Source organism: Trichomycterus rosablanca, chromosome 18, assembly GCF_030014385.1.
Source record: "Trichomycterus rosablanca isolate fTriRos1 chromosome 18, fTriRos1.hap1, whole genome shotgun sequence".
NCBI lineage: Eukaryota > Metazoa > Chordata > Actinopteri > Siluriformes > Trichomycteridae > Trichomycterus > Trichomycterus rosablanca.
Window position 1 is genome coordinate 7,737,096 of NC_086005.1, and position 27,994 is coordinate 7,765,089.

At 40.1% G+C, this 27,994-nt stretch overlaps 1 protein-coding gene across 1 annotated transcript; it reads left to right on the forward strand.

Moving 5' to 3' along the window:
* The first annotated feature begins 173 nt into the window (after nt 1–173).
* cdc42se2 (CDC42 small effector 2) lies at nt 174–27,943 on the forward strand. Its single transcript, XM_063014288.1, has 5 exons — nt 174–387; nt 16,118–16,395; nt 25,373–25,474; nt 26,764–26,881; nt 27,001–27,943. Exons 2-4 carry the CDS (start codon nt 16,342–16,344, stop codon nt 26,863–26,865), a joined length of 258 nt encoding a protein of 85 aa, XP_062870358.1. The 5' UTR covers nt 174–387; nt 16,118–16,341; the 3' UTR covers nt 26,866–26,881; nt 27,001–27,943.
* Nucleotides 27,944–27,994: the final 51 nt, after the last annotated feature.

Sequence of the window (27,994 nt, forward strand, 5' to 3'; positions counted from 1 at the left end):
TCATAGACCTTGTGGTTATACTTTTGAGAAGTCAGCAGGGGGCGCTGCTGTCACGTCTGTAAAATTCTAGGTTTCCGTAGAGCTGATGGGAGTGTTCACTGTTCTGTCACAGCTACTCCTGTCTGTTTTAGCCGGCTGCAGTCATTCAGTACCGGTGTCGAGTCCAGATTAGACGCGCTGTGTGTATCGTCGGTTCATATAAATTCCACGTCGCAGTCTGTTCGGCTTTGTTCGTTTTTGTTCGGGTTTGTTCGGGTTTGTTCGGGTTACAGACTGGTCGACTGTGCTCAGGAGAATATCACAGCACAGGTGAGACTGTCGCCTGCGTGTCAGTGAAGAAAGAGACAACGGAACAGCAGCTTCTGGAATAAGAAGCCGCCCAGATCAGTAAGGAAGCTGTTTTTATATTTATTTTAATAAGAATAAAGGTACAAGATGTTCGTTTGTCCTGTTAGCGGGTCCGTTGATTGTTTACCGACGTGTCAGCAACAGCGTCATTCATGAAGCATTATAGAGCATCATTAGGATTTAGTTTAATCTACTTAAACATAGACACACCTGCCAAGGTTTATTGATTGAAATAACAACCAGCATATTGGTGCCAGTGTTTTGCCACCAGTTCTTTTTTTAATCTGCTATGGGGTTGAATTATACCAACCTAACAAAACCCACACACCTAATTCTCTGCATGTCTTGACTCTTAGTGCATGTCATCTTTAACGTCATGTTTTACACACTGGTTACATTCATGACATAAACACAAGGTTCATCAGTTTACAAGTTCAATGTCAAACACAGTCATGGACAATTTTGTATCTCCAATTCATCTCACTTGCATGTCTTTGGACTGTGGGAGGAAACCGGAGCTCCAGGAGGAAACCCACGCAGACACGGGGAGAACATGCAAACTCTACACAGAAAGGACCCAGACCTCCCCACCTGGGGATTGAACCCAGGACTTTTTTTGCTGTGAGGTGACATTGCTACCCACTGAGCTACTGTGCTTCCCCAGTGCATTGTTTGTTGTTTGGATTTTAACCTCATGTTTTACACTTTGGTTACATTCATGACTGGAACGGTAGTTACTCATTACACACAAGATTCATCAGTTCACAAGGTTATATCAAACACAGTCATGGACAATTTAGTATCTCCAATTCACCTCACTTGCATGTCTTTGGACTGTGGGAGGAAACCAGAGCACCCAAAGGAAACCCACGCAGACACGAGGAGAACATGCAAACTCCACACAGAAAGGACCTTGACCGTCCCACCTGGGGATCAAACCCAGGACCTTCTTGCCGACCCCAGTGCATGCAATAAGATTAAAAACTATATACACCCAATTGTCCAGCACTAGATGTGAGACCGCCCAGTTTTTAAATGACTTCATTTATCCATTCACCCATTCGTTTAGCTAAAGTAATACCTTTATATTGATCAGGTTAATGGTGGATTTGGATTCTTGCCTATTAATGCGGAGTGCTAGGTGGGATGAATATCAACTAACAGGTTTTTTTCAGTAATGGTCATTGTATTTAGAAAACCAAAGCACAAGGTGGGAATAGAAACTATGGAATAGAATACAGAATATACAGGGTCTGTTTTGCCAGGGTTTCACACGCTCACTTATTTACATTGACTCACACCTAACATAGCAAATATGTATATGGCGAGGGACAACATGCAAAACTCCACACAGACACTGAAGATAAGGATTAAAGGCAGGTCCCACTGTGCCACCATATCACTTTGCCATTCCTAGTGTCAAGAAAGAAAAGTTCTCAAGTGGTGGTCTAATGCACTTGCCCAACATCACTGAGAGCTTGAACTCTCGACTATCAACCAGGAAGGTCTAACGAAACAGTCTAACAAAACACAGTGCGCTATGCCTGAGGGAGGGTGGTCGATAGGGGTCGTCTTTGCCACTGTAAATGTGATTTCTCTTGGCTGGTCGAAGCACCACACACAAGTGGTGGATCATTTACAGAGGGCATAGGGTGACAATATGTGCGATATGAGTCTCCAGAGAAAATAAAGCAGCTAAGGACTGCATGTGTTTTAAAGGATGCACATGCTGGTTTGTGGCTCTTCTTGGTCAAGAAGCAGAGGGGTTTCAAGCAGGAATTTGAAAGGAATAGAGTGTGAGGAAAAGGGGAAACATACAAAAATTAAAAGAAAACATGTTTGCTTGAAAGCCTGAAGCATGCCAGCAGGAATAGTGCTGTAGTATATTGTCTTAATTTACCCTCAGTAAAGTTGATGTTAGTGGATTAATCTTACATGCACATGTACAGGTTTCTCATGCTACCAATATGGCAAAAAATAGCAAGTTGGTGACTCGTGTGGCAAATTGTGCTGTTATTGCATGTCTTTTTTTAGTGGTGTTTTAGCATTTGCTGCAGGTGCTCATTTTTAATCCATGTTAGTATTTCAGTTATACTATTAACTCTGTGTAAAGTTAGAATATGATCACATACCTTAATGCTGATTCCTAATAAAGACAGTGGTGAAATGATTAAAGAAAGTAACAGGGCTAAGTTATTTACATTTACATATGTTGGGTAATTACTGGAAACACTGGGTATTTGTTCTAGATCCAAATACCTTCCTAAAGTAGAAAAAACAATGTTAAATCTTATGGCTGTTATTTGTTAAAATGTGTGTAATAACTAAGGAAAAAACGTGTGTTACAAAAACTAATAAACATCCTTCATTACTGGCTGTCTGGCAACCGTTTTCCACTCCATTCCTCCTAAAAGGTTTATTCATCAGAATGTGTTTGGGTTTGAATCCTCCTGGGCCTGTAACGAATAAAAGTCCAGCTTGTTTTCAGTATTCCTACTTAGTCGTTTGAGTCAAATGGAAAGTCCAGCGTCAAGCAGTCGACACTTCAAGCTCTCAAACTGCACTAAATAAACTGCTTTTGTTTATTTTTGGTGACAGCCTTTCAGTACACAAGTACACCTGCAGTATGATTTACTGAGAGAGAATTCATTTGAGATTCTGCAGCCGCTTTTTATCATCTGTCAGAGTTGCGATACAAAGTCATATCTTGTATGAAGAGCCATGCTAAGCTCCATGTGACTCCCCCACCCCCACTCACATGGGTGCCTGGGCCAGTCCCTGAGATCTCAGCAGAAAGAAACCCCATCTGACCCCATACCTCCCTCAGACATGGCCAGTTGTGTTTGTGTGGACGCTTGGCTAGGTCAGTGGCTCTGTTGAGATTTGATCTTGTGAGTTCAAACATTCTGCAGTGGTGAGCATTAGACCACTGTACAACCCAAGCACACCCTCCTTGTATTTTTAATGAGGGCAAATAATTGCTGAACACAAATCATTTTAATAGTATCAATGCTGGTTTGCTTTAGTATCTCAAAATGAGCTTGCTACTGGATCCATGAGAAATCATTAGAAGCAAACATGACTATGTTGATGCATGTAACTACATTCATACACGTCACTTAAGCATATTGTACTGAGTTTGTTTAGCTAAATTCTTAAGCACAGCATTTTAGTCTAAATATTGTGGCTCAGAGGAAATTTAATTAATTTGGACCCCATATGTTTATTTTTAAAGGATCTAGCTATGTTTAAGACATCCACTGTATGTAATGGTCTGGGATCCTGAATACAAAATGCACATTGGAAATGGGCAAATTTCTGAATTACAGCTTTGAACCTGGGTGGCACGGTGGCTCAGTGGGTAGCACTGTTGCCTCACAGCAAGAAGGTCCTGGGTTTGATCCTTTCTGTGCAGTTTGCATGTTCTCCCTGTGTCTGTGTGGGTTTCCTCCGGGAGCTCCGGTTTCCTCCCACAGTCCAAAAACATGCAGTCAGGTTAATTGGAGACACTGAATTGCCCTATAGGTGAATGGGTGTGTGTGTGTATGTATGTGTGTCTACCCTGCGATGGACTGGCGCACTATCCAGGGTGTTACTTTGTGCCTTGCTCCTATTAAAAAGCTGGGATAGGCTCCAGCACCCCCCGCGGCCATAAATGGATAAGAAAGTGAGTGAGTGAGCTTTGAACCTGCCAACATTAAAATCAGTAATAAACCTCATTTTATTAACTCTGAAATAGATTGCCAGACCCAACTTAACACAACAAAGCTCAAACCTCTTCTTTAAGTTCAGCCGAGTAACTGAACCAGAGCTGTCAGACCTATGGACCCCGGAGCTTAGAACCATACATTAACACCCGGTTGATGTGGTTACATTTGCTTTCATAAAGAGCTGATCATTCTCAGGCCTTTTGATTTCAAACTGAGTGTGAAGTGTGTGTTTTATATCAGCACCTTAGGGGAACAGGGTTATGAGAAATGATCTTTAAACTCCACGGCCACACATCTGGAAACCCATGCTTGTCATGTTGCCCTGGAAAAACACCCAGAGCATTACGTATTCACCGTGTGTCCGTCAAATGAGTAGAAACCCTGACTTCATGCCAAGTGGGGTCTGTACTCTGTAAAGTAACTGAACCTCAAATCAAGAGCCATAACCATCTGCTTTTTCACAAACAGTTCATGATGCTGCTCTAGCTGTTATTTATTTGAAGAATGTTGCTGGAATGAAAACCGCTTTAGGTGAAATTGAAGCAAAATTGACTTAGATTAGATTAGTGTAGTTTGTGGGGGCTGGTATAAACAGAATATAGTAGATGTTAAACCAAGGAAAGTTCTAGTATTCTGGATCATTTTGTGTGCACTCATAATACAGACACAGTGGCATATCGGAGAGTGTTGGTGTCACAAAGCTTATGGGAGCTGGGTTTGGTCTTTACCTCTGATTACTCGGGGCCTGAAATGTAATTTTTTTGAGGTGAGAAATTCCCCCTTAAATGCTTTTAATGTGGTTTGAATGTGTAATTCTTAGAGAGAGACCACAGTGTTTATATATTTGTAGATTTAAAAAACAATAACCATCTGGCTCAAATATATTTCCTTATAAAACCATGTTCTTCATTTGATTTCCCTTCTTTTAGGTGCTTTATGTTAAACTATATTCTCACCTGGAAACACTGGGCATGACGCAGGAAAAACACTGTTCCATTTCCCTCCGACACGTGGGCAGCAGCCGTATGCATTTTGTCACCTACACTTTGACGAGTGCAATGCGGATCAGCACTGTGTACAGAGAGACACACCTTTTAATATCCCACCCCTATCTGAACAACAGGCCAATCGTTGTTTATATGGCCGTTCAGCCCAGCCGGCAGACAGAGCTGAAACTCGATTCGATGTATTTGAGATCCCAGCTCTGGTTCCAGCGCGGCCACTGTGCCATTTCTTTACTGGTTCATGCTTTAAAAGCATGCTCATTTATCTGCTGGGATGTTCTTGTGAAGACACGCCTTATCCAGGGTGTTCCTGCCTCATGCCCAATGTTTTCCCGATGGAACCGGACACCCTCAACCCTTAATATGACTAATTATTAGCTAATTTTTGTAACATTTTCATTGTACCTCTTCTTATTTACTGTCAGAGATTTTTTAAATGTTCTTCTACTTCACAATTGATTTGTCTTGTTTAACCAAAATATTGGAATTTTTCTTGTGCAGAACACAGCCAAAGCTGTACAGATGTACAGAAGCTTTTGTCAGCAGTCTTTCGTTGCATAAGGGTTTTACGTAAAAACATGAAGTAAGGACCCAAAGAACTCCTTAAATCATCAAAAACATGGCCATGGTGGTCACTTCCTATAACAGACAGCACGTAATCCACCAATTACTGGTAACACTTTTAGTTTCTGGTTTCCCTGGTAATGCATTCCTCACTTAATGAATATTTGCCTTTTAGGTCAGCCAAGCTGAATCTGCAGATAGTTGGAATAGCTTCTGTAATGAAACTGAATTGAGACATTTGCTTTCTCCTCATTACACCATCATAATGCTTGAGCCGTAAAGCTTAGCCAGTTCAGATTTCAGTAAGAGTGGATTGAGACAGGACTTTTTTAGTCAGTTATGGACTCCTGGAAAGATTTATTATATTATATCAAGGATAGCATAATATGGGCCGCTCAGGTGGTGCAGCGGTAAAAACACATGCTAGAACACCAGAGCTGGGATCTCGAATACATCATATTGAATCTCAGCTCTGCCTGCCGGATAAGGCTGAGTAGCCACATGAACAACGATTGGCCTGTTGTTCAGATATGGGCGGGACTAACCCGGATGGGGTCTCTCTTTCATGACTGGTGCAATTACGACCTCTGCTGGCTGATTGATGGCGCCTGCACAGAGATGAGAAAAGAGTGCTCTCAGGGTGTGTCTCTCCGTACACAACGCTGAGCTGCACTGCACTCGTCATAGTGTAGGTGATAAGATGCATACGGCATGCTGCCCACGTGTCGTAGGCGGCGTGGGTTAGCTTTGTTCTCCTCAATCAGAGCAGGGATTGGCATTGGTGAAGAGGAAGCGTGGCGCAATCAGGCAATTGGACGTCCTAAACGGGAGAAAAAGGGGGTGAAAATGCATAAATAAAATTTTAAAAAAGGATAGCATAATCTGCTTAGTACAGAAGTGTATTGCTGATATTTTGAGGAGCCAAAGTCCAGCATAGCTTGTGTTTTTTTTTTTTTTTTTATTAAGTCACAATGTTGTCAAACAACTTATTGTTATTAAACAAATAATTTAATTTGGTTTAAGCAAGGACATCATTATAAGAAATCCTAAACATACACCATATGCAAACCTTCAGGTTGCCATATGATGTAGCAGGAGCAGCAGTTTAAAAAGACACAGTGGCTGGCTTTATATTTCTTAAAATATCCCTCATCCTTTCAGATTAGTAACTATATTAAAATAGGGGAATGTAGTGTTAATTGGCACACATGAAATGACTACATTTTTTATTACTACATTGGGATCAAACTGGTTAAAAACAAATGAAACACATAAGACATAACATTTAGTAATGGGAAACCCCCTACAACGTTGCATGCAGCAGACTGGCAAATCTGTAGTCCCGGTGGTATCTGTGGTTGATCTTGTGCAAGCTGCAGTGAAGAAAAACTGCACTGAAAGATGCACGGCTTGTTTTGCATTGACAGTTACAGATTAAGAATTCTCTCTACAGTGCAACGTCGACCCCTCGGAGCCAGGCACCATTTCATCATAAATCACACATAGTATTCACAGTACATCATAATAAAAAATGCTATAGGGGCTCTAAATAAGCCGTCTGGGGAACAGAGATGTTTTCTGTAACACTTATCACACATGACCAAGATCTGGAACGTGATAGAAGTTCGAGGAAGCAGGTCAACGAGAGACTTAAGCTCAAGGAATGTTTTGTTCTTTCAGTCAGGTCCTTGTTGTTTGTTCAAACGCTGGCAGCATTCGTAAACCACATGCGCTCACTTTTGTCATTGAAATGCATTGAGGTCAAAAGAACGGAAGGTTGTTACTCTGCTTACAGTAATACAAAAGCTTTATCTGAACCTTGCATGCATTTAATAATAAAAACTAAATGAATAAAACATGAATAAAACATTTCTTGTGACCCTTAAATAGTTACAAGCATTGTGAAGACACTGTGCAAGGTGCCTAAGCACAGATTGCTATTGTCAGGTTTGTTACAGTAATGTACGAAACAACTTAACACTTGACTGAAAAGTTAAGACAATTTTAGTGACGTTAAATGTTGGACGTAAAAGTCCTGGGGTGTCAGACTTAGGTGCTTTTATACTATTAGGAAAGTTAGGAAACACCCCAGACAGGTCGCCAGTCCATCACAGGGCAGATACACACACATTTACATACACACTTACACTTAGGGCTATTCTAGACTTTTAGGAGGAAACCAGAGAACCAGGAGGAAACCCATGCTGACACAGGGAGAATATGCTGGGCCAGGGAATCGAACCCCAGTCCTTTTTGCTGTGAGGCGACAGCGCTATCATGCCACCGTGTCACCACATTAAAGAAACAATGTTGTTAATTAAAAAAATAACAATCAGCTACAAGTTATCATTACATGTTTAAATAGTAAATAATTTTATTTCTATATCTATTAATATAATAGCCACTACATTCAGTCTGCTTTATCAGCAGCACTTTCATTATTTACTTATATTGTTTCTATCCTGCTAATGCTTTCCCTGTGTAAAGACTATGGCAGTTGTATGCAGCCATTTGTACAAAGCCCCACATCCACTTGGCCTAAACTAAACAAGTTTTTGGTTAAGTACAAATGTATAGTTCCTGCAAGGAAAGGACTAGCATGGCTATAAAGTCACCAAAAATGTAATGGAAGGTTTTTGCTGCATGGCGCATAAGTAACGGACACTATATTAAATGTTGTTTACATAAAACTTACAGATTCAGTGGTATTCCTTTATAGGAGGTAAAGATGAATAATAGATTACTGGGAGAATGTAAGCACTGTACAGACCTCCAAGGACATTTAATTGGACAGTAGGCTAATTCCTCATATATTCAATGTGAAGAATTAATTTCTAAAGTTCAGGACAGTTTTGTTTAATATTAAATGGTTAAAAAGCACTTAATACAAGGGTAGACTGTAGGAAAGTATTTGGGGTGTAGCCTGCACTTTTGATTGAACTCACTACCACATTTCTCCAGATGTGTATTCATATATAGAGATCAAGTCTGGCTCAGAGACTAGCAGATAAGATAAAATCGGCCTCCTTTTAGTATTATAGAACAAAAACTTTACAATGGGTTTCAGCATAAAAGCTGTTGTTGATTGACAAGGAGAAAAATGTCTTCTGTTTTCTGAGTTGATAATTGTTGAATAACAGTTATGATGACTTTTAAAAGTGATTACGATTAAGGTTTCTGAATATTCTTGATGTAATTGCAAATATGCTGTCAGTTGCCTTTTACTCAGCAGTGGCTTCCATTATAAAGGCCTGATTTATGAAGTGCTTCAGAAATGCTTGTCCGTCCAACAGGTCCTCCTATCTTTGCACAGAACTTCTGGAGCTCTTTTAGACTAATAGTTTGGTCCCATCTTGCACGCCTGCCTAATTTGGCTGGATAGCCAAACTTAGGAAAGGTTAAAGATTGTCCCAATCTTTTTCCATTTAAAAATGATTGAGACCACTTTGGTCCTGGGAACACTTAAGTCTTATGTACTGTTTTATATCCTTGTCCTGATTTATTCCCTGCCACAGTTTGTGGAGCTCCACAGTAAATTCTGTGAACTTTATGACCTGGTATTTGTTCTGACAATGCAGTGTAAATTGTGGGCCCTCGAAGACCCTCGTGTCCAGTCTGTTTAAATTGCAATGGGTGGACTCCAGTTGTGTTCTAGACACATCTCAAGGATAATAAGAGCAAACAGGATGCACCTGACCACAATTTGGAGTCCCAAAAACTTTTTGAATCCACTGTATATCTCTGTGGACATGAAAATGTTCTGACTCCATTATGTTTTCTCAAGTGATGCTGACCCTCAAAAAGTATAACAATATTAGTGTAGCCCCTGGCATGATAAGCAGATAGATTTTGGATGCAGTCCAACTGCTTTAAGATCACACACATGCTGCAAATAGATGGTAACCCTGGAAATAGTTTGGCTTTAACATCATGTAACAATGAGCAAAATGATGTGGGTTTAGATTTCAGCATTATGAGTTTTGGACTGTATGTTGAAAATACACACTATAAAACATCTCGTGTGTAATCTTATATGGGTGTGTAGTTGCAGAAATTATTATTGCTGTTTGGGGAACTGTATCTGTGTTACACAGTGATGCTATTTTGCTATTTTTTATTTCTTTGTTCCACTTCCCTGTTTGCCTTGAACAGAGTGCTTAACTTGGCAGTTGCAAAAGTTTCTTGGGGAAGCTGAGGGTAACAGAGCATGAAGTTTGCACAATAAAAAGGCATTTTATACACTGCAGGCAAATACTTAAGTCTGGACTTTTTTCATTTCTGTCTTGTATTCAGTATTGTACATATTAGGGATGTTTATGATCAACCAATAACTAACAAAGAAGTCATTTTTGACACTGTTGGTTGAAAACAGTTGCTAAGTAGTACACGTACAGTAAAGATAGACAACTATAGAGCAAAGAGAAATCAGACATCAAAATGAGCTGGTTGGTTGTTTAATTTTTAGCCATGGCTATTAATAGAAAGTGGCCCCCCTTTCTCGGCTAAATTCACTCTTTAGGGAAGGCCTTCCACATGTTTCCTGTCAGTGTTTATGATGTCACTCACTTTACTGATTCTTTATTTTATCTAGTAGGAAAATAAAAAAGTAGGTGCCATATGGTCACAACAGGCTTCCATCTAAAGACGTGGTCTGAAAAGAATGCTGCATTAACAAAAATGCCAGGTTTGTAATCAAGGTTTGGAGGCAATTAACTTCTTTATAAGCAATAACAGGGCCAAATGTTTAAATTCATTACATCCCTTAGAAGGAATTGTTATTGTAGTTTCACTACAAGCAGAAACAAGACTTTCTGACATTCTGACAAATACTGGAAAATAACATTTACTTTGGAATTCAGGAGCTTAATGTAATAATGTTACACAGCGTTCAAAGTTATGAACGTCAAATCCATTTAGGAATGTTAGTTATTGTAGGAATCCTCTCAGTGCTGTAGGTTTGCACGCTGCTTACCAGGAATGCTTCTGCTTAACATAATGTAAACTCTGTGTTGTGACTCATGGCTGCTTTCTAATAGAGGTGTCATGGCGTGTCTTTACTGTATGAATCCTGAGCATTTCTATAGTTGATGGAAAAAGTGGAATGGAGTGAAAGTGGACCTGTATTTTAGCATGAATTATGTATAAATCCATCTTTTTATACAAATACTTGACATTTGGAGAGGCTCAGAGGCTCTAGTATGGTCTGTGAATGATGTATCAAGGTGTTTAATAACGTAATAAAAATTATGATTGTTTGCTTTTTAAGTTGGATATGCTTTGTCAACACTAACAGTAGTCAGTTACACTAGCTCACAGGTGCTGGGAGCCGGGTTTCAAATCCATAGCAGGGCGTCCATATCCAGACATGATAGACTATGTCTTGGGGTTCTGCACTGCACCAAGTGATCCTGGAAAAACCATACCCACTGTGACTTTGACCAGGATAAACAGTGGTAGAATATGAAAACAAAATGATAAAGATGAATAATGATTAGATCTAGTAATTGATGCAGAAATCCAGGTCACAAATAATTGCAGACATTTTCACACCCTGTGCAGCAGTTACAATGTGTCACCCATTTGTATGGAAATTTTGAGTTGACGCTCCCTCCAAAACCCATTTTAAAACAGTGAGAGGTAAAGGATGGGAAGAATGGAAATTGTGGGTCTATTGTGATGTCTTACAAACCCCTTTCTCAATGGTTGTGGCTGCTGTGGCAACAAGACTTGGGGTTGAGGACTTGAGGGCTGATCTCCAGCAACAAGGCAGGCAGTTTTCCCATTTGGTGTTGTGGCAAGTAAATCTGGCAAAAGAAAGAACTACATTGTTCCTGATAAATGATATGTGATCATGCCTGATTATTTTTGCTGACCTGTAATTTTCCTCAGCTCTTTATGATAACTGTAATGGTTGCTAAATTATGGGGTCTTATAGGAAAGTTCTTTGGAGCAGGGACAGAAAATCAACTCGTAGTAAAGTTCTGTATGCTTTGTAAGATAAGATCATTGTGTGTGTATTTTTTTAAATCAAGTCTAAGAGTTTAATTTGGGTTAGCTCTATTAATGCTGTCATTTTGCTGGCGTCATTATGCAAGCTGTTCAAGTTGAGGACAGAACTGCTTACGTCTACCTACGTCATGGTTCTGCTGAACGGTGTGCTGGAGGATGATGGTCAAGGGGTGGGACTGGGGGTATGGCTTATTTGGGAATCATGCAGGAGTGTAGTGTTGGATTGGGGGTTAGTGATGGAGCAAGTAAATGCTGCTTGGTCACTGATCCGTGACTGAGTGAAGGACAAAGACCTCCTGCAGAGTGGAGTGCACTCGGAGCACTGTGCTCCTTAGCCCCGTCACACACTGGTTGCATGCAACCTGCTGGTCTATACTACCGTATCAGCAATGGGTGAGTTGCCAAAATATTATTTTGATTCTGTTGTTTGTTTGTTTTTTATTTGAGCTTCTTTCATTAATTTAATTTTGCTCTTTGATTGGTCAGTTGTTTCTTGTTCTGAGAAATTTCAGATAAAACTATGTTTGGTATTGGCATTGTTTGGTATAGTCTGTGCAGAGCTTCTTATAAGGGTATGCGTTCTCATTTTCTCACTTTCATTTCTTCACACTTGTCTTACTCAGCACTGGTTGCACTTGCCTCTGGTCTCTTGTACTGCAGATCTTGTGGAAAATCTCTTTTTCACTCGACCTGCTTTTTAAAACTGATTCACCGCTAATGAGGCTTTTTCTGCAAACATCCCTGCACATCAGTTCTGACATCCAGCCCAGGAAAACGCTTCCCTCTGCTCTTTCTTCAGAGGCAATTTAGCGCTAGTCCTAACAGTAATGTGTCATGGGAGGGTCAGCCATTCATGCCCTGAGCGATGAACTGTCTTTCTTTACTCCCACATGGACAATGAATTTAGACTTGGGGACCTTTTGTAAGATGATGGAAAGGATTGCTGTGCATTTAAAGAGCATGCAATAGATTGTCTTGTTGATTAGTCTCTACTGGTGGGAAAATATCTAAGTTAAGTTTCTAAGTTTCTTAGATTGTATTTGCCATAATTGTAAGTTGTGTTGAATGAAGGTGTCTAACAAACGCCCCAATGTGAATGTGTTATGAGAATAACTGTGAAAGTTTTTGTTAAAATAACTAATAATAAATATAAAATGCTATTTTTTCATTGGCATTGATGGCACTGAGCAGCCACTTTTATTTAATACGACTTACAATTGCAACTGAACACAATCCAAGCAATGGAGTGCTATTGGCCTTGCTCAAGGGCCAAACAGTGGCAACTTGGCAAATGCAGGCCTCTAACCAACGACATTCGGATTACTAATCCAGTACCTGAGCTTCCACTGTCCTAACATGTTTGATAAGTAACAAACATAAAATAATAATGTTAAATAAATTAAAGTTTAATATGAACATTTATGTTAAGACGTTTCTGTTAGCTCCAGTCTTAAGCTGCATTAGAATGGTTGAAAGTTGCACAGTTCCAACAGGCCAGTTCTTCTTTCATACCCATCCAAAGCTTCAGTATCTTTCAGATTTTTTCCAGGTTATTCTAGGAAAGAGATTAAAAAGAAAGAAGAAATCAGTCACAGTCACATCAACAGAGTAATCTAAGGAGCGGCTAATTTTAGCAGAGGATGGAGTTCAGGGAGCTCAACAACTCATTTCCATACATATTTGGCACACATGTCTGAAGCTGAGCTCTGTCGACAAAGCCTCTCTTCTAAGTCCAGGATGTGAGATGTGACAGTACAGGACGGCCTTTGGTTAGATGAATGGCACATCTGACGCCTAGTAGAAGTAGACGGATGTTGGATTTCCTGTAAAATAAAATTTGGGTACAGAGTCTATCAATGTAGTGTGTGTGAAATAGTCATTTGTTTTCATTTTCCAAATAATTAATAGAGAACTCATTTCTAAGTGCATTAAGCTGGTTTGGTAGAATGTTTAAATGTAATATATTATCTGTGGAGCCCTTACATCATTATTCATTGTATAAATAATGTCTAACCCAAGATCCTATATCTGTGAGGCACCAACACTAATAAATGGGTCTTCCTCAGGTACTTCAGTTTCCTTACTGGTAGGTGAATAGGCTAATCGGAGTTTCCCATAAATATGGATGGGTGTGGGTGAGAGTGTTATTCCCTGCAATAGACTAGCACACTGCCCACCCAGTGTTTCTGGAAATGTTAGATCCCCACTGTGATTGTGACCAGTATGAAGTGGTTACCTAAACTAAATGGAAGTCTGTACTATCAGAATTGTGTTGTTTGGGCTTGCCAAACAACTCCCTTTTAAGTCACAACTCCCTTGTGAGAACTTGCTGCTTCAGAAGTCTACAAGATTTGTCCCCCACATCTGCAGCTATAATGAAATTCACACTACATAGTTTATGTTCCAGCCAGCACTTTCATACAATTGCATAAATCAAAGCATGTCGGCTTAGATCTTGCTAGTGGCAATTACAGAACACATCTGTGGGATGGAGCAGAAGTGGAGGTACCAGAAGTGACTCAGACGGTGACGCCTCAGACCCAGCTTGATTCCAGTTACAGTAGGTCACTTGGGCAGTAACTAAGGTCATTGAAGGGAAAGGCAAAAGAATGACACTTACATTCAAACTAAAAAAAAAGGACATTTTTTACAAGGTAGGTGTGGGTTGCACCTGCTTTGGGCTTAAAAAGCTCTTTTGGAGCGCTTTGGTTTGTGACACCTGCATTGGCCTCTGTGTGAAGTATACAGCATTAATGGCTAGAATTCCACACTATGAACAGTAATGACTTCCAAGTTCCACAATGGGTTTTTTGACTGGAGAATAGTTTCCTGCTGAATACTTCTTATGTGGCTGGTGTCAAAGTGGAGTAAAAAGGCATGCTGGGATAGCTTCAGCTGTGGTTACCATTAGGATTTACCATTGGACTTGGTAACAAAGTCAAGTTAGTGTGTTATTAGAGTGTTATTAGGCCTCAGTACTGGTGTTTGCATGATCATTGCATTTGATAGCATATGTGTGTTCATATTGTGTTCATATACATTATACACAATATGGATCCGAGGTTGTGGAGATTTGACCATGGGATTAGAAATAAAGTAGGTCTGCGTTTGCTTCTGTAATAGTCTTCTCTTATCTGGGAAGGCTCTTATTAGATTCTAAAGAGAATCTTTTATCTCATTACAGCGATTTGGTTTCATTCAGTCATTAAGTGGTATTGCTGTCTGGCATTATGTTAGGGAAAAGATTCACATCAAAGTCAGTGTTCCAGAGTAGTGTGGATGCTGAATAGAGCTAATGTCAGTGTATTTCTTGCAGACTTAGTCTGTGGGCTTGAGTGGCCCATCATTTTGCGGCAGAGGTGTTGTTGCTCCAAGAAGCTTAACCATTTTTTTGGAAAGATAACTTTGAGTGGCAATGTTACATTAAAATAATTGAGCTCTTTTGTATATATATAAAGATTACATGACTGCAGGCTCAAGATTCAAAATGCTTTTATTGTCATTTCAGCTATATAGAAGTGGATGTTGAAATAAAACAAGGTTCTCTAATGGCCGTGGTGCAAAAAGTACAATATACACAGTGCAGATAAAAACAGTGTAATAAATACAAAGAAGTACAATAAATACGAGTGAGATTTTTTATGTAAAAAAGAGACAGGAAAGACACTACGGGACCAAGAGACAAGTGTGTTCTTAGACAGTACACAGTACCGAATAAATGTCAGCTGAGGAAAAAGAATATACAACACATTTTGATATATCAGTAACAGTAAACGGTTCAGACTTAATTTCATGCTTCTGTTAAATATTGTACAGAATATTGTGTCCATATTGGCTGAACTCACTAGTTAACAAAGGTTTCATATTGCATCATGTAATATATAATTTTGATTTCAATATGGAATAATGATTCTTAAGTTAGAATCTCACTGGATCCAGATCCAGATCAGATGGTGTTTCATGTGTCCACCAGTACCCTGGCCTGGCCTGTTGTCCCCTGGCACTGTGTTATTGCAGTCAGTGAGGAACTGTAATGGTAAAGCTGACTGTTCTGACATCTAATGAGCCTTTTAGGTCAAGACAGCTCAATACAAACCCTTGTCACTTGTGTATGTGGCTGCCATGGCCCAAATCCAGCCAGTTCTAAATAGCCTGCTGTTTGCTCTGAATGGGCTCCTGTTTTCCAGGGCAGCAGCCTCTTGAAGTCTTGCACAAAAGTACATATTAGTATAATTGCACAGTAATGAGCAACAACACTAATTTCCCTTCAAAGCAGGATACGTAACCAGCTATTAATTAGCTCTGGTGTTGTAAAAGCAAAAGCTGGCTTTAGGATTTAAATCTTCTCAGTTTACAATAATAAACTGTCCCACTTGACTTATTTGTTACATATGTGCTGAACTTTTATGGCATTTCTGAGTGCATCTGATGTCCAGATTGTAGCTGTGTAAACTATTCATGTTTTGTACATTTGTTTTACAGATCTGAGCAGTTTAACATTGAAAGCCACCAAAGAGAGTCTCCCTGTGTAAGGATAAGGATCTCTCCCCTCTCAGGTTCTCTGCCTGGACAGCCCTCCACAACCTCCATCTGAGCAGTCATCATCTACTGGGTCCGGCCAGCTGTGCTTACCGTCCTCATTACAGGCTTTTTCTCACCTTTAACCCTGCAAACGCTGGCACAGCGGCACTTTAGGATTGGTAGTCATGAGTGAATTCTGGTTGTGCTTTAACTGCTGCATCGCTGAACAGCCACAGCCGGTAAGTCTCTCACTCTTCATCTCAAGAGACCCATTCAAAACCACAGGAAACAGGAAGTGATCACTGCTTATTGAGCAGCACCTGTGCTGATTTAGTACAGGGCTTCTATTCACGCAATGATGTTTGTGATTTTGTTGTTTTGTAAGGGTGCTGCTTCTGTTGTTTTCTGTTAAAGGAAATATGGGCAGGTGGCGAGCTTACCTTGTTTGTTAGTTGCTGTTTGGGTAGTATTATTTCAGGCAGCGGCCTTAACTCAGTGTGTAAATGCTATCACCAGGCCTCTTCAGGGAAAGATAATGTGACAACACATAATGCCACAGTTTGTCTCCACTTGCCTCTGTAGCTTTACTACAGATAAGATTTTGTATAAATGCCACACTGCATAGCAGTCACTGCATAGCTTAAAATAACTAGAACTTATCTACAAAATCCAGTCAATCTAAGCTGGGTGTTTAGCTCCACTCAGGTATGGTCTTAGCTTGTGTATTTTGTACATTTATGTATTTTGTCATGTTTATGAGGCATAAGTTTATGAAACATAGTCATCTACAAAGACTCTGCCCAGGAGCTGAACAATGACCATTAACCATTATTTTCTTCAAAATGTACAAAATTCCCAAATAGCATGTTTAAAACATTAAACCAAATTAAATGCTGCAGGAATACAACAGATATGGGCAACTTAAACACCTGAGTGACTTTAATAAAGGTTAAATTATTATAGCCAGATAACTGGGTTGAAGTATAACAGGAAGTGGTGCTCAGAGACAGCCATGGTGAGTACCCACTGACAGTGGTCCAAGGAGGGACAAAGCACAAACTGCTGACAGGTTGTTGGGTGGCAAAGTCTTATAAATGCCAGAACACATTAAGGCCATGGCATGTCTGATCTACTGTGGCTCAAATTGCAGATAATTTTAATACTGGTGATAAACCTTCTGTGTAGGGGCTGTATAGCCGCAGGCCAAAGTGCCCACGCTAACTCCTGCCCAAAAGCACCTACAACAGACATGCAGGCGTCAAAACTGGACCTCAAAACAATACAAGAAGGTTGACTGGTCCAACAAATGGTCCACCTGTTGGCTCCAAGATCATGCAGAACAGCCAGACTCGTGCATATCAGTTATTCATGGAAGAGATGGTACCAGGGTGCACTGTAGTACAATCCACTTTGCTGCATACACATTCAACATCTGGGTGGGTCAAAACTGTTTATTTTTTATTTGTATTTGCATCAAATATAACTGATAATGGAACACTTTAGTTATACACTAACTGTTCCCAGCCTGAACAGTTTCTGGTCTAAATGGTATACATCCCAAAATCTCTTCCCTGTCTGGTGCTCTGTATATAGCGACTATTGGGAGGAGATGAGCTTAGCCATTCTAGACCTTTTATGGCCAAAGCATGCAAAGAATCTGGCACGTTCACTAGCTTCATAATCAACTTCTTGGCAACCCTACAGTAAAAGGCATGGCTGCACAAAGTTCAAATGGCTTAACAAATTATGTTGGTATATTTAATAGTAGCACTAATTAGCATATGCTGGCCTTTTGACCTTTGTGGACTGACATATTTGTGAACCTCTAAGATAAGCAGGTGGCTAAGTTCAATAATCAATTACTTTTAAACTTTCAGAGTTCAAGCTGTATTTTGACCTCTTTGGGGGACCTTTCGTATACATTTTGCAAAGTATTGTATTCGACTCATCTTATTAGTGAGTTCAGCTACTTCATTCACATGCACTGCTAACAGGTGCATAAAATCAACCATTTAACTATAAAATGTCCAGACAAACCTAAACAAACACTGGCAGTAGAATGGAACAAATTTGTAATTAAGAGCCCAGTGACTTTTAAAAAGGGACACTAAGTCATTGGATACTAAGTCAACAAAGTCTTTTCCTGCTAGAGCTGCTTGGTTAACTACCTGCTCTGTAATTGTGAATAAAAAGGTCTACGAACAACAGCTCAACTGAACGATATAGTTATTGATTTAAAGACTTAATGTCCAGTTTCTGACTTGCTTTTGGAAGTTACTGTTAGTCATAAGCTTACTCACACTTGAACATCTGGCAGTTTGATAGACAGATCTCTGATTTTTGGACTCCAGGGGAACACTACTGTTGCCTACGATAGTGTGGAACAGTTTGGTGGACAAATGTTAATCTTGCGCTGTTTGTGATGGTTTGGCTGACTCTTTAGCTCTATGAAGGAAAATCCTATTGTTACAGCGTTTGTTTATTATTAGGATTTTAACGTCATGTTTACACTTTGGTTACATTCATGACAGGAACGGTAGTTACTCATTACACAAGGTTCATCAGTTCACAAGGTTATATCGAACACAGTCATGGACAATTTAGTGTCTTCAATTCACCTCACTTGCATGTCTTTGGACTGTGGGAGGAAACCGGAGCACCCGGAGTAAACCCACGCAGACACGGGGAGAACATGCAAACTCCACACAGAAAGGACCCGGGCCGCCCCACCTGGGGATCGAACCCAGGACCTTCTTGCTGTGAGGCGACAGTACTACCCACTTAGCCAACGTGCCGCCCCTTGTTACAGCGTACAAGGGCATATTGTTTAATAATCATTACGCAAAGTACATGGTGAAATCATCAGCCAGTGCTCTCAGTTTACATAAGTCCACCTTTTGTCATTTAGAACTATTTTAGAGAATTAAAATAAAGATTAGAATTAAAATGGTACAAGTATGATACCTCTGGTTCTGTACTATACAAAATAATTGTGATATAAGCAAAATATGAATCATTTAATTAAAGCTGCAGTTTGGAGTTTTTTGGTGTAAACATCCATTGACAGCCTTGTCCTCTACCTGCTCTGCTTTGGTAATGATTGTTGGCAAGTGAAAGTTGGGTGTGGGGTTTCTCATTGAATTTGCCTGGTTCTGTTCCAAACATCTATTGTCACAGTTGAATAACACGGCAGTAGTGCGGAGACCAAAGTACTTTAGTAAGTAATGATATTCAAACACAGCCTGTAAATTATTGATAAAAAATAATAATATGTTTCTCAGCCAGTCAGTGTTTTCCCCTGGTATTAACTTTGACTGATATTTTGGAATAAGGGTGCTCTTTTAATTAGGTGCTACTTTGCCTCAAGACAAGTCTGGGTGTGTATGTGTGTCTAACTGTGTCCCAGTTTAGACTTGTCATATGCTTCTGGATAAGCTCTTATGTTGAGAATGAATTAAAATTGTTCACACATTGTTAAGCTCACACACAGTCTGACAGAAACTACATTCCATCTTTTGTAATCTTAACATTTCAGAGAGTCCTACAAAATTCTTGGAAAAGATATATTAATCATGCTGTTATATTTCCCGGGTGATAGTAAGTCAGATGAAGTGAAACAGAGTGAAAGCATACCCTGTATTTCTTTACATGCCACATCAGTTAGAGACAGAATCTGCTCAAAGTAAAAAAAATCTGTATCCTTGTCACTTTGTTAGTCCTAGAGGTGTACAATATTGCTCTGCAAAAACAATATCACTGAAAGAAAAAAATTCTGTTAAAATTGTTTAATGTTGCATTCCACAAAAAAGGGGTCAGTAGTGATTTATTATTAGAAGACTGATATAAATAAATCAAATGTGATAGACTTTAGATCCAAACACATTGATTTTCTTGTGTTCTTGCCTTATGTAAAAATGTTTTGGCGCTCAAGTGGTGCAGCAATCTTTTACGCTAACCCACCACCTTTGAGATCCAGAAACAGGACCTAACACTCCATACATGAGACTGCTCTCTGTGAGACCCCATCTTACAGTTAAAAAGAAGTGGTTGGCGACTGCGCTCATGTTGGGAGGGGCACATGGTAGTTTGTGACACTCTTTGGTCATACATAGATAGATTGAAATATAGCTATATGGATGGATGGATGGATGGACAGAGATATATTGCAAATTTTAGTGCTCAAAAAATTTTAATTAGGCCATTACATTTGTGTATGCCACATTAATTGCTTTTTTAAATCCACCCAAAGGTCAAAATAAATGAATAAAGCTTTATATTTACATTGCTTTGTAACATTGGTTACATTTTCCTAACCAATAATTTTATATTGTACTGCACATATAACATCTTTAAACCAGTGATATTTGGTTATGCTGTGATCATATCAGTTTATTTTAGATCAATTATCTTTGTTCCTCCACTCTTCTGAGGATTAGTGTTAGGCCAGCATGTTCTCCCATTACAATTCTTCCATAATAATAAACCACAACTGTCTAATAATAACTTTTAATTCATGCTTTGTCTCAGTACTTTTCCCATGAGGGCTTATGTCAGTGTGAAAGTAGGGCAGCCAAATGGTGATGCTGACATCATTAACATTTGTCAGGTCAGAATATAAATTGATCTTGACCTGGAAGTTCTTAAACATCTTTGCAGGGACATAAGAGACCTGATGGTCTGCGTAACAGACACGTGACATGAAGGTGGCACTAAATCCTGGAACCTAATTTATTGACTTTTGCTATAATCAATTTCTCAAGTGTCTCTGTACTGTTGTAAAAGCGTATTTGACATTAATGGATCTGTTAAAGAAACAGATCAGAGCTCTGTGTTCAGATAAGCTGCAGTGTGTGCCGCAACTGCAGTCAGTCAGAATTATGTAACACAATGCAGTGCAGAGCAAGATAGAACGTCTGGATCATTTCCTGTGTGGTTACTGACTACAGACATGTAGATGATCAGGCAGTTATTTGACCCCTGCTTTTCTCTATACATTGTCCTCTTCTTCACTGCATGGCTTTTTGTTCTTTCTGTTTAATGCAGGACAATTGCAGCCATTTATTCATCAAGGTGCACTCACAGCACACAGCAGATTTTAGTTTCTACTAAAATGTGTTTGTTCAAAATGTTGAAATTGCTTGTGTTGTGTGGAATTATTAACACTTAAATTAAAGACTAGGAATCAGGGTTGCTGGGGTGGCGAAGTAGTCCATTACGCTAGCCCACCACCACCACCGAGATCAGGGTTTAATTCTCAGCAGGTGCTACATAAACATGATTACACAAGCGCCTACACAGACATGATTGGCTATGTCTGTAAGGGGATGACCGGAATCCACTAATAATCACCGTCTTCCCCCTGGGTATGTTTTTGCCTTTCACCCAGGAAACCGGACCCACCGCAACGCGGACCAGGATAAAGCAGGGGTAAAAATTATATGTAATGAAATGAAGACTAGGAAACTCTTCCTAGCATTTAAATAAGTTAACTGAATGAGTCAAACTGAATGAGTCAGATGACATTATTCATTTGTGTACAACCTGTTAATACAGTATGATCTCAATATTGGAAAAATACAAATGCTAGCAATAGCTATGAACACAAAAATATTATTATCAGTTGATTATATGTAATTAATTTATTCTGATGTGAATCTGAACTAAAATCTGGCTGGTTAACCCACATGATCAAAGAGAGAACACACAAACTCCAGTAGTTTAGTCATTCAGTAGTTTATCATTGCATGTCTTTGCAGTACTGCAGAACCGGTGAGTAGGCTGCGGTAGGCTGAATGTGATGATGATGGTTTGGTGATTGGATCTCGTGAGAGCTGAAGACACGTCATTTTTTTTATCTCTACAAAGACAACATTGAGAGAGCCAAAACTAGCTGCAAAATATTTCTCAGGATAGCAGCAGTGCAAGTGGGTGGTGGTTAAACAGCTGGCCTCTCCCTGTTCATGGATTGCTAGAAGCTGATGGAAGTGCTTAGGGGTGTGTAGCGACTGCAGGGAAATCGTGTGTTTTAAAGCCCTGTATGTGGTGACGAACTGCTAAATGAGTCAGAGAAGCCAGACACTGGCATGTTCACCGGGTTGGGAACACTGGCTCTTTTGCTCAGTGTTTTTTTTTTATTTTTATCTACTGTGAAATGTTTGTCTAATCTAATGCCAAGAAGGTCCTGGGTTTGAATCCCAGGTGGAGCGGTCAGGGTCCTTTCTGCATGTTCGTACCGTATCTGTGTGTGTTACCTCCCATAGCTCCGGTTTCCACCCACAGTCCAAAGACATGCAGGCCAGACATGTCAGGCCAATTAGTCTTACCAAATTGCCCTCGGTGTGAATGTGTGTGTGTTTGCCATGTTATGGACTGGCGACCTGTCTAGGCTGTTTCCTGCATTTTGCTCGGTAAATTGCGACCCTGAATTGAAAAAAGCGGTGGTAAAACAATGAATTAATGAATTCATGAATGAAGTTCAACAATGCCATCTGTGGCCAGAAGTCAAAGAGAGTGGAATTTGAAAGGAATGTCATTTCTGTTAATAGATCAACACTGACCCATATCATAGTGTGTGATCTGGCTTACAACGTTGCAAGTAGCTACTTAAAAAAATGGTAGGGCTCCTTGGTCCCTACCCTCCTAAACCAGTAGCAGATATGTTATAAACAGACTAGAACTAAAACTTGAAACAGACTGAACCAGACCTAGAAAGGGTTTTAGGCTCCAAGTTAATATTAGAACCCAGACCTGCTGGTTTGTGATTTTTTTTGCACTGGATATTCATCAGATCTCACTGCCGTTGTGAACTGATTTGTAAAATGACTCTGTAACTGATACAACCCTTGTAACAGATACAAATCTGACTCAACAAGGCTTAACAAGGGCTGGGTTGTTTGGAAGGGGATGGGGGGTGACATTCTTACAATGGCTGCACTCGTTTTAGCCGGGTTTCCTCCGTAGTTCCCATTTTAGAGCTGCTTGAATTCCTGCCTTTGTATAAGAGTTTTAACTTCCTCAAAGATGAGGTATGCCATGTGAGAGTCACAGGCACATTACACATACAAGAAGTCCTTCCCTGCAGTGGTTTTTGGTTAAAATTGCATATATTAATGTTGTGTAGGTGTGTCATGTGTTCCCACATGCTATAATCTCATGCTTGCTGGTAATTTTCAGTTCTTCATGGTTTACCTACGCATGTGTCATCTGCAATGAATCTCTTAGAGCCACATACATGTGATTTTGGTCTATGGCTGTCTTATGATCTCCAAACCCTGAGCGGGCGGAGGAGAGCTGCAGACTATCACGCACCCCCTCAGACATGTGTGGTCATTGGCTGCTTCTCTTTATTTGCATGTGGAATCATCCACCACTCATGCTGGTGCATTAACCTGACAGCTATGGTCGCTTTTCTGCAGTGGCAATGAAACCACATTGACCTCCCTGTCTCAGACACAGCTTGTTTTGTCTGTTGAATGCCCCGCAAGGGTTATAACATCTTTCAAGTCGATACCATAGGTTTAAACTTTAGCTCCCAAGGTCTCTGATGTGGTAAGTTAGCGCTGTGCCACCTGAGCGCCACACCCAAAAAAAAACCAAAAAAAAAACCAAAAAAAAAACCTTTGCTTTAAAAATGGAAGGGTAACTTTCAGAGCTAGACTTCATACCCTCCAACAGACAATGCTATTTTTAAGGGAGGGATTCCTCTGATTGACCTGCACTTTACACAGGCTTTAGGCCAGAGTAGCATTTTGTAAGTTGATCCTTCTTGCAGCTAAATTATTGCACAGTTGGAGGCTTGTATTTTAAGTCCTGATGAGTAGATAAAAAAGATTTAACAGAAGTTTACACTACATGACTTTCAAGGTGTTCAGATTGCTGTACAGTTCACACTACACAACTATAGATCTCTTGTAATCGGGAGTCTTTTAAGTCATTGTGGTTTTCACACTGATCAGCAATGGGGGTCACACACTGCACGATCTATTACCAGGAGAAAACTGCCCAGGATAAAGCGGTTGATGAAAGTGAAATGAAAACAGAAAAGTTTTTGTTTGTTATAAAAAAAAGTACTGTCAAAAATATTTAAATTGGGGCGCACAGGTGGCACAGCGATAAAATACGCTAGCACACCAGAGCTGGGATTGAAGGTGATAAGATGCAGTCCACTAGAGAGGAAGCAAAACGCAATTGGGTAAGCACTGGACGCACTAAAAATTGGGAGAAAAAAGGGAGAAATGCATTTTAAAAAATATGTCAAAAATATTTAAATTTAAAAACACATATTTGTGGTTTGACTTGATTACTGCACCCCAAAAGTCACTTAGAGTTTTCTTCATAAGAAAGGTTTGTTTTGGCCGGGTTTGTCATATAACTGTCATATAACATATAATTATGTTCTAGGACTGCACCTTGACAACTGTAAAAAAAAAAAAATAATAATAACTGAGATGGATGGAGAACCCAGAAATGTTCTGACCACGGTTGGAAAATGCAACTGCAGGTCTTGTTATTTCTTGCCTAGCGAGGTGTAAAATGCCACTGACTCACCCGCTGCTCTGTTGCCATAGTAACAAGTGCACGTTTGTGGGCAGCTGCTGCCTAGTTATTAAGTAGCAGAAGGATTTACTGATGCTGATAACAAGCACCCCAACATCATAGCACAAGCTATTACTTTTTAATCAGGCTAAACCTCAGAGGAGGAACATCTACTCACACGACTGTGGTTATACGAGACACTGAGTTTAAACTCTCAGCTGTACAATAAATCTGTACTAAAGGGGGCTCATACAAGCAACCTCAGCACTGATTGCACATGTCCCTCTATTAAGGTTTATAAGCATTTTAAACATTTTAAACTGTCATTTTAAACAGTCGTTCAAGGCAGTTGTAGCTTAGCAGTTAAGGTACTGGCCTAGTAATTAAAAGGTTGCTGGGTCAAGCCACACCCATGCCAAGTTGCCACTTTTGGGTCCCTGACCAAGACCCTTAATTGCATGTCATCAGTAACAGTTGTAAAAGCATTTGCTAAGTGCCCTAAAATGTAAATGTCAGTATTTTAATAAGGATTCATCGTTATTCTCTTTCATATGTCTCGCAAGTTGTGCTAACAAGCTGCAGCTCTGTGTCATCAACTTCTCCATTTAGATTTCATCTTGTTAGTCTTTTGTTTTTAATTGATTTATTTATTTATTGACATATGCTCTGTTTTCATTACAGAAGCGGCGGAGGCGTATTGACAGGAGTATGATTGGGGAACCTACAAACTTTGTCCACACAGCACATGTGGGTTCTGGAGATGTGTTCAGTGGCATGGACTCTGTAAGTCATGAATTTTAAAGCATACCACCTTGGTTTTATTAAATGAGATATACCAGGTTATTTTAAATCAGGTTTTGGTCAAAAATGTATAGTAGTAGAAGGCGCCCAGGTGGCGCAGCGGGATATTCCACTAGCACACCAGCGCTGAGATTCTGAACTCGTCGGTTCGAAACTCGGCGTTGCCATCGGTTGGCTGGGCACCATCTAGCGGGCATAATTGGCAGGGACACGTCTCTGCAAGGGCGGGATGACCGGACTATCTGGGTGGGGTCTTCAAACTCTGTGTAAGGACCCTGATTGGCAGATAGAGAGGCGCCTGTGCAGAGTGCATGGATGGAAGAGGGTTCTGCTAAGGGCTGTGCGCGGGTCGAAGGAGGCGTGAGCAGCAATATACCCACCTCGACTGCAATCAGGGATCCCCCAGCAGCAGAAGACAAATTGTCTATGCTAAATTGGGGAGAAAATGGGAGAAATTGCATAAATAATAATAAAAAAGTATAGTAGTGTAGTCATATTTTAATAGTGTTATTATTTGGTTATGGTTAATGTTACAGTCCAGGTTTAGTTTGATTTTAGATGTTTAATTGATTCATCAAATGTTCCCAAACAGATTCTTTTTTCTGGATTATTTCCACCTTTATCTCCCAATCTAGTCTTTTCCAATTTCCGATTGTGAATCCACTGCCGCTTGCACAACCCCCGATCTGATCAAGGGCCAGATCACCACATGCCCCATCTGACACGTGTCCAATCTGCTGCCTTTTCCTATCACCTGCCAGTGTTAGCTTGGCACACAGAGCTGTATTTCCTTGTGACTCCCCCTTCTTACTCACACAGGCGCCCCGACCAGTCCTTGAAATCGCGTATCGCCCCGTCCAAAACAGAACTCACTGCAGCATGTTTGACTTCATTCCTATTTAAAAAGTCCTTACTATAAAAACTAAGCTGACTAACTATAATAGAAAATAAATAGATTACCTCAACTTTGTGGCAGCGGTTCCAGCATGACTCGTGTTTAAAAAACCAGGTCCATAAAACATAGACTGACCTCAACCCCACTGAGCACTTTGGGATGTATTAAAACCATAAACACATACTGTGGAAAGATTTTCTGGAAGATTTGAGACTATTATGGCTGTAGGGGTGGGGTGGGGGGGGGGGGGGGGCAATTCTATATTAATGCAAATAGACAAACTGATGATCTAGACATGTAGTTAATATACAACCTATAATTTATTAGAGTTTGATATGGTATTGTCCCTTTTACTAAATATTTGTCCTTTGTTTAGGTGAACTCAATTCAGAACCAAATGCAGTCAAAAGGTGGATATGGACATGAGACCATGCCCATCAATATGCAGATGCAGCTAGTGGACACAAAAGCAGGATAATGGCTAACTTGATGAGGTAACTAAACATTTTTTGCATCCTCATGCATAAAAAGCCCAATAAATATTTTATATATTATAACTGATTTAATGTGGGAAGCTTTTTATGACCAACACTGATGTTTTGTTTCCCACCAGGCCTCCTTTGATGCTTGCCATGGCCTCTGTCTACCAATGACAACTCCCAACTTCCACCTGTTCTTGTCCAGCAAACACATGGACCATTGTGAACTCCATAGGACTGAGGACGCTTTGTTTATGAGCATCGGTGTCCTCTTCGCCCTGTAACGGACGCTTGCATGCCCCTTCATCTCCCACCTTGCAGTGCATTGTGTAACTTTGCCTCCCATGTCTGTGGTTTGCTGTGAACAGCTCACTCTCAGCACTCATACGTGAAGGTCTGGAACCTGCGAGTACAGGCAGTTTTCTTTCTGGATTTGTTAGATTTTTTTTTTCGTCACACGCTCGGTTGAGTTTAAAGACTGGTGCAAAGGACCTCAAAAATACTTGCAAGCGCTGGCCATGTGGTGCCAAAATGCTCAGTTAATGGAATAATGACTGTGTTCTGACCAGACGTACCTTTGTTTTTGATTCAGACCCAGATCAATGGTGTTATGTAAGAAGTTGGATTATTTTGCTGTTTACATCATTTCATATCACATTCCATCTCATCTGTCTTTGCGCTTCCTTGTGGTAATATGTTTATTTCAACGATGTTAAAATGCAGAACTGGCATTTCTGTCACCGGGCTGCTGTAAGTGTTCTACCATAAGTTTGATGTAAATGCTTAAGTTATAGTCATTTGCTGTACAGTCTATGTGAAAATGACAGTGTAGTCTATGTCCTGATGATCTGTGCTGATATGTCATTTCAGTTTATTTAGAAATTTTTCTGTGAAAGACAAAAACAGATGGGTCGTTCTTTGATTAGTGTTGCCATCAGCTAGGAAGACATATTCCTATATATTTATAGACTGCAATGTTCAGGGTGTATTCCTGCCTTGTGGCCAGTGCTTTCAAATGGTGCTGGACCCACGGTGTTACAGTTTCAGCGCTTAATAAACACAATTTGTTTTAAAGAATTGCAGTTCATTGCCAGCTTTTCTCTATTATTACTGATGATTATTTGTTGT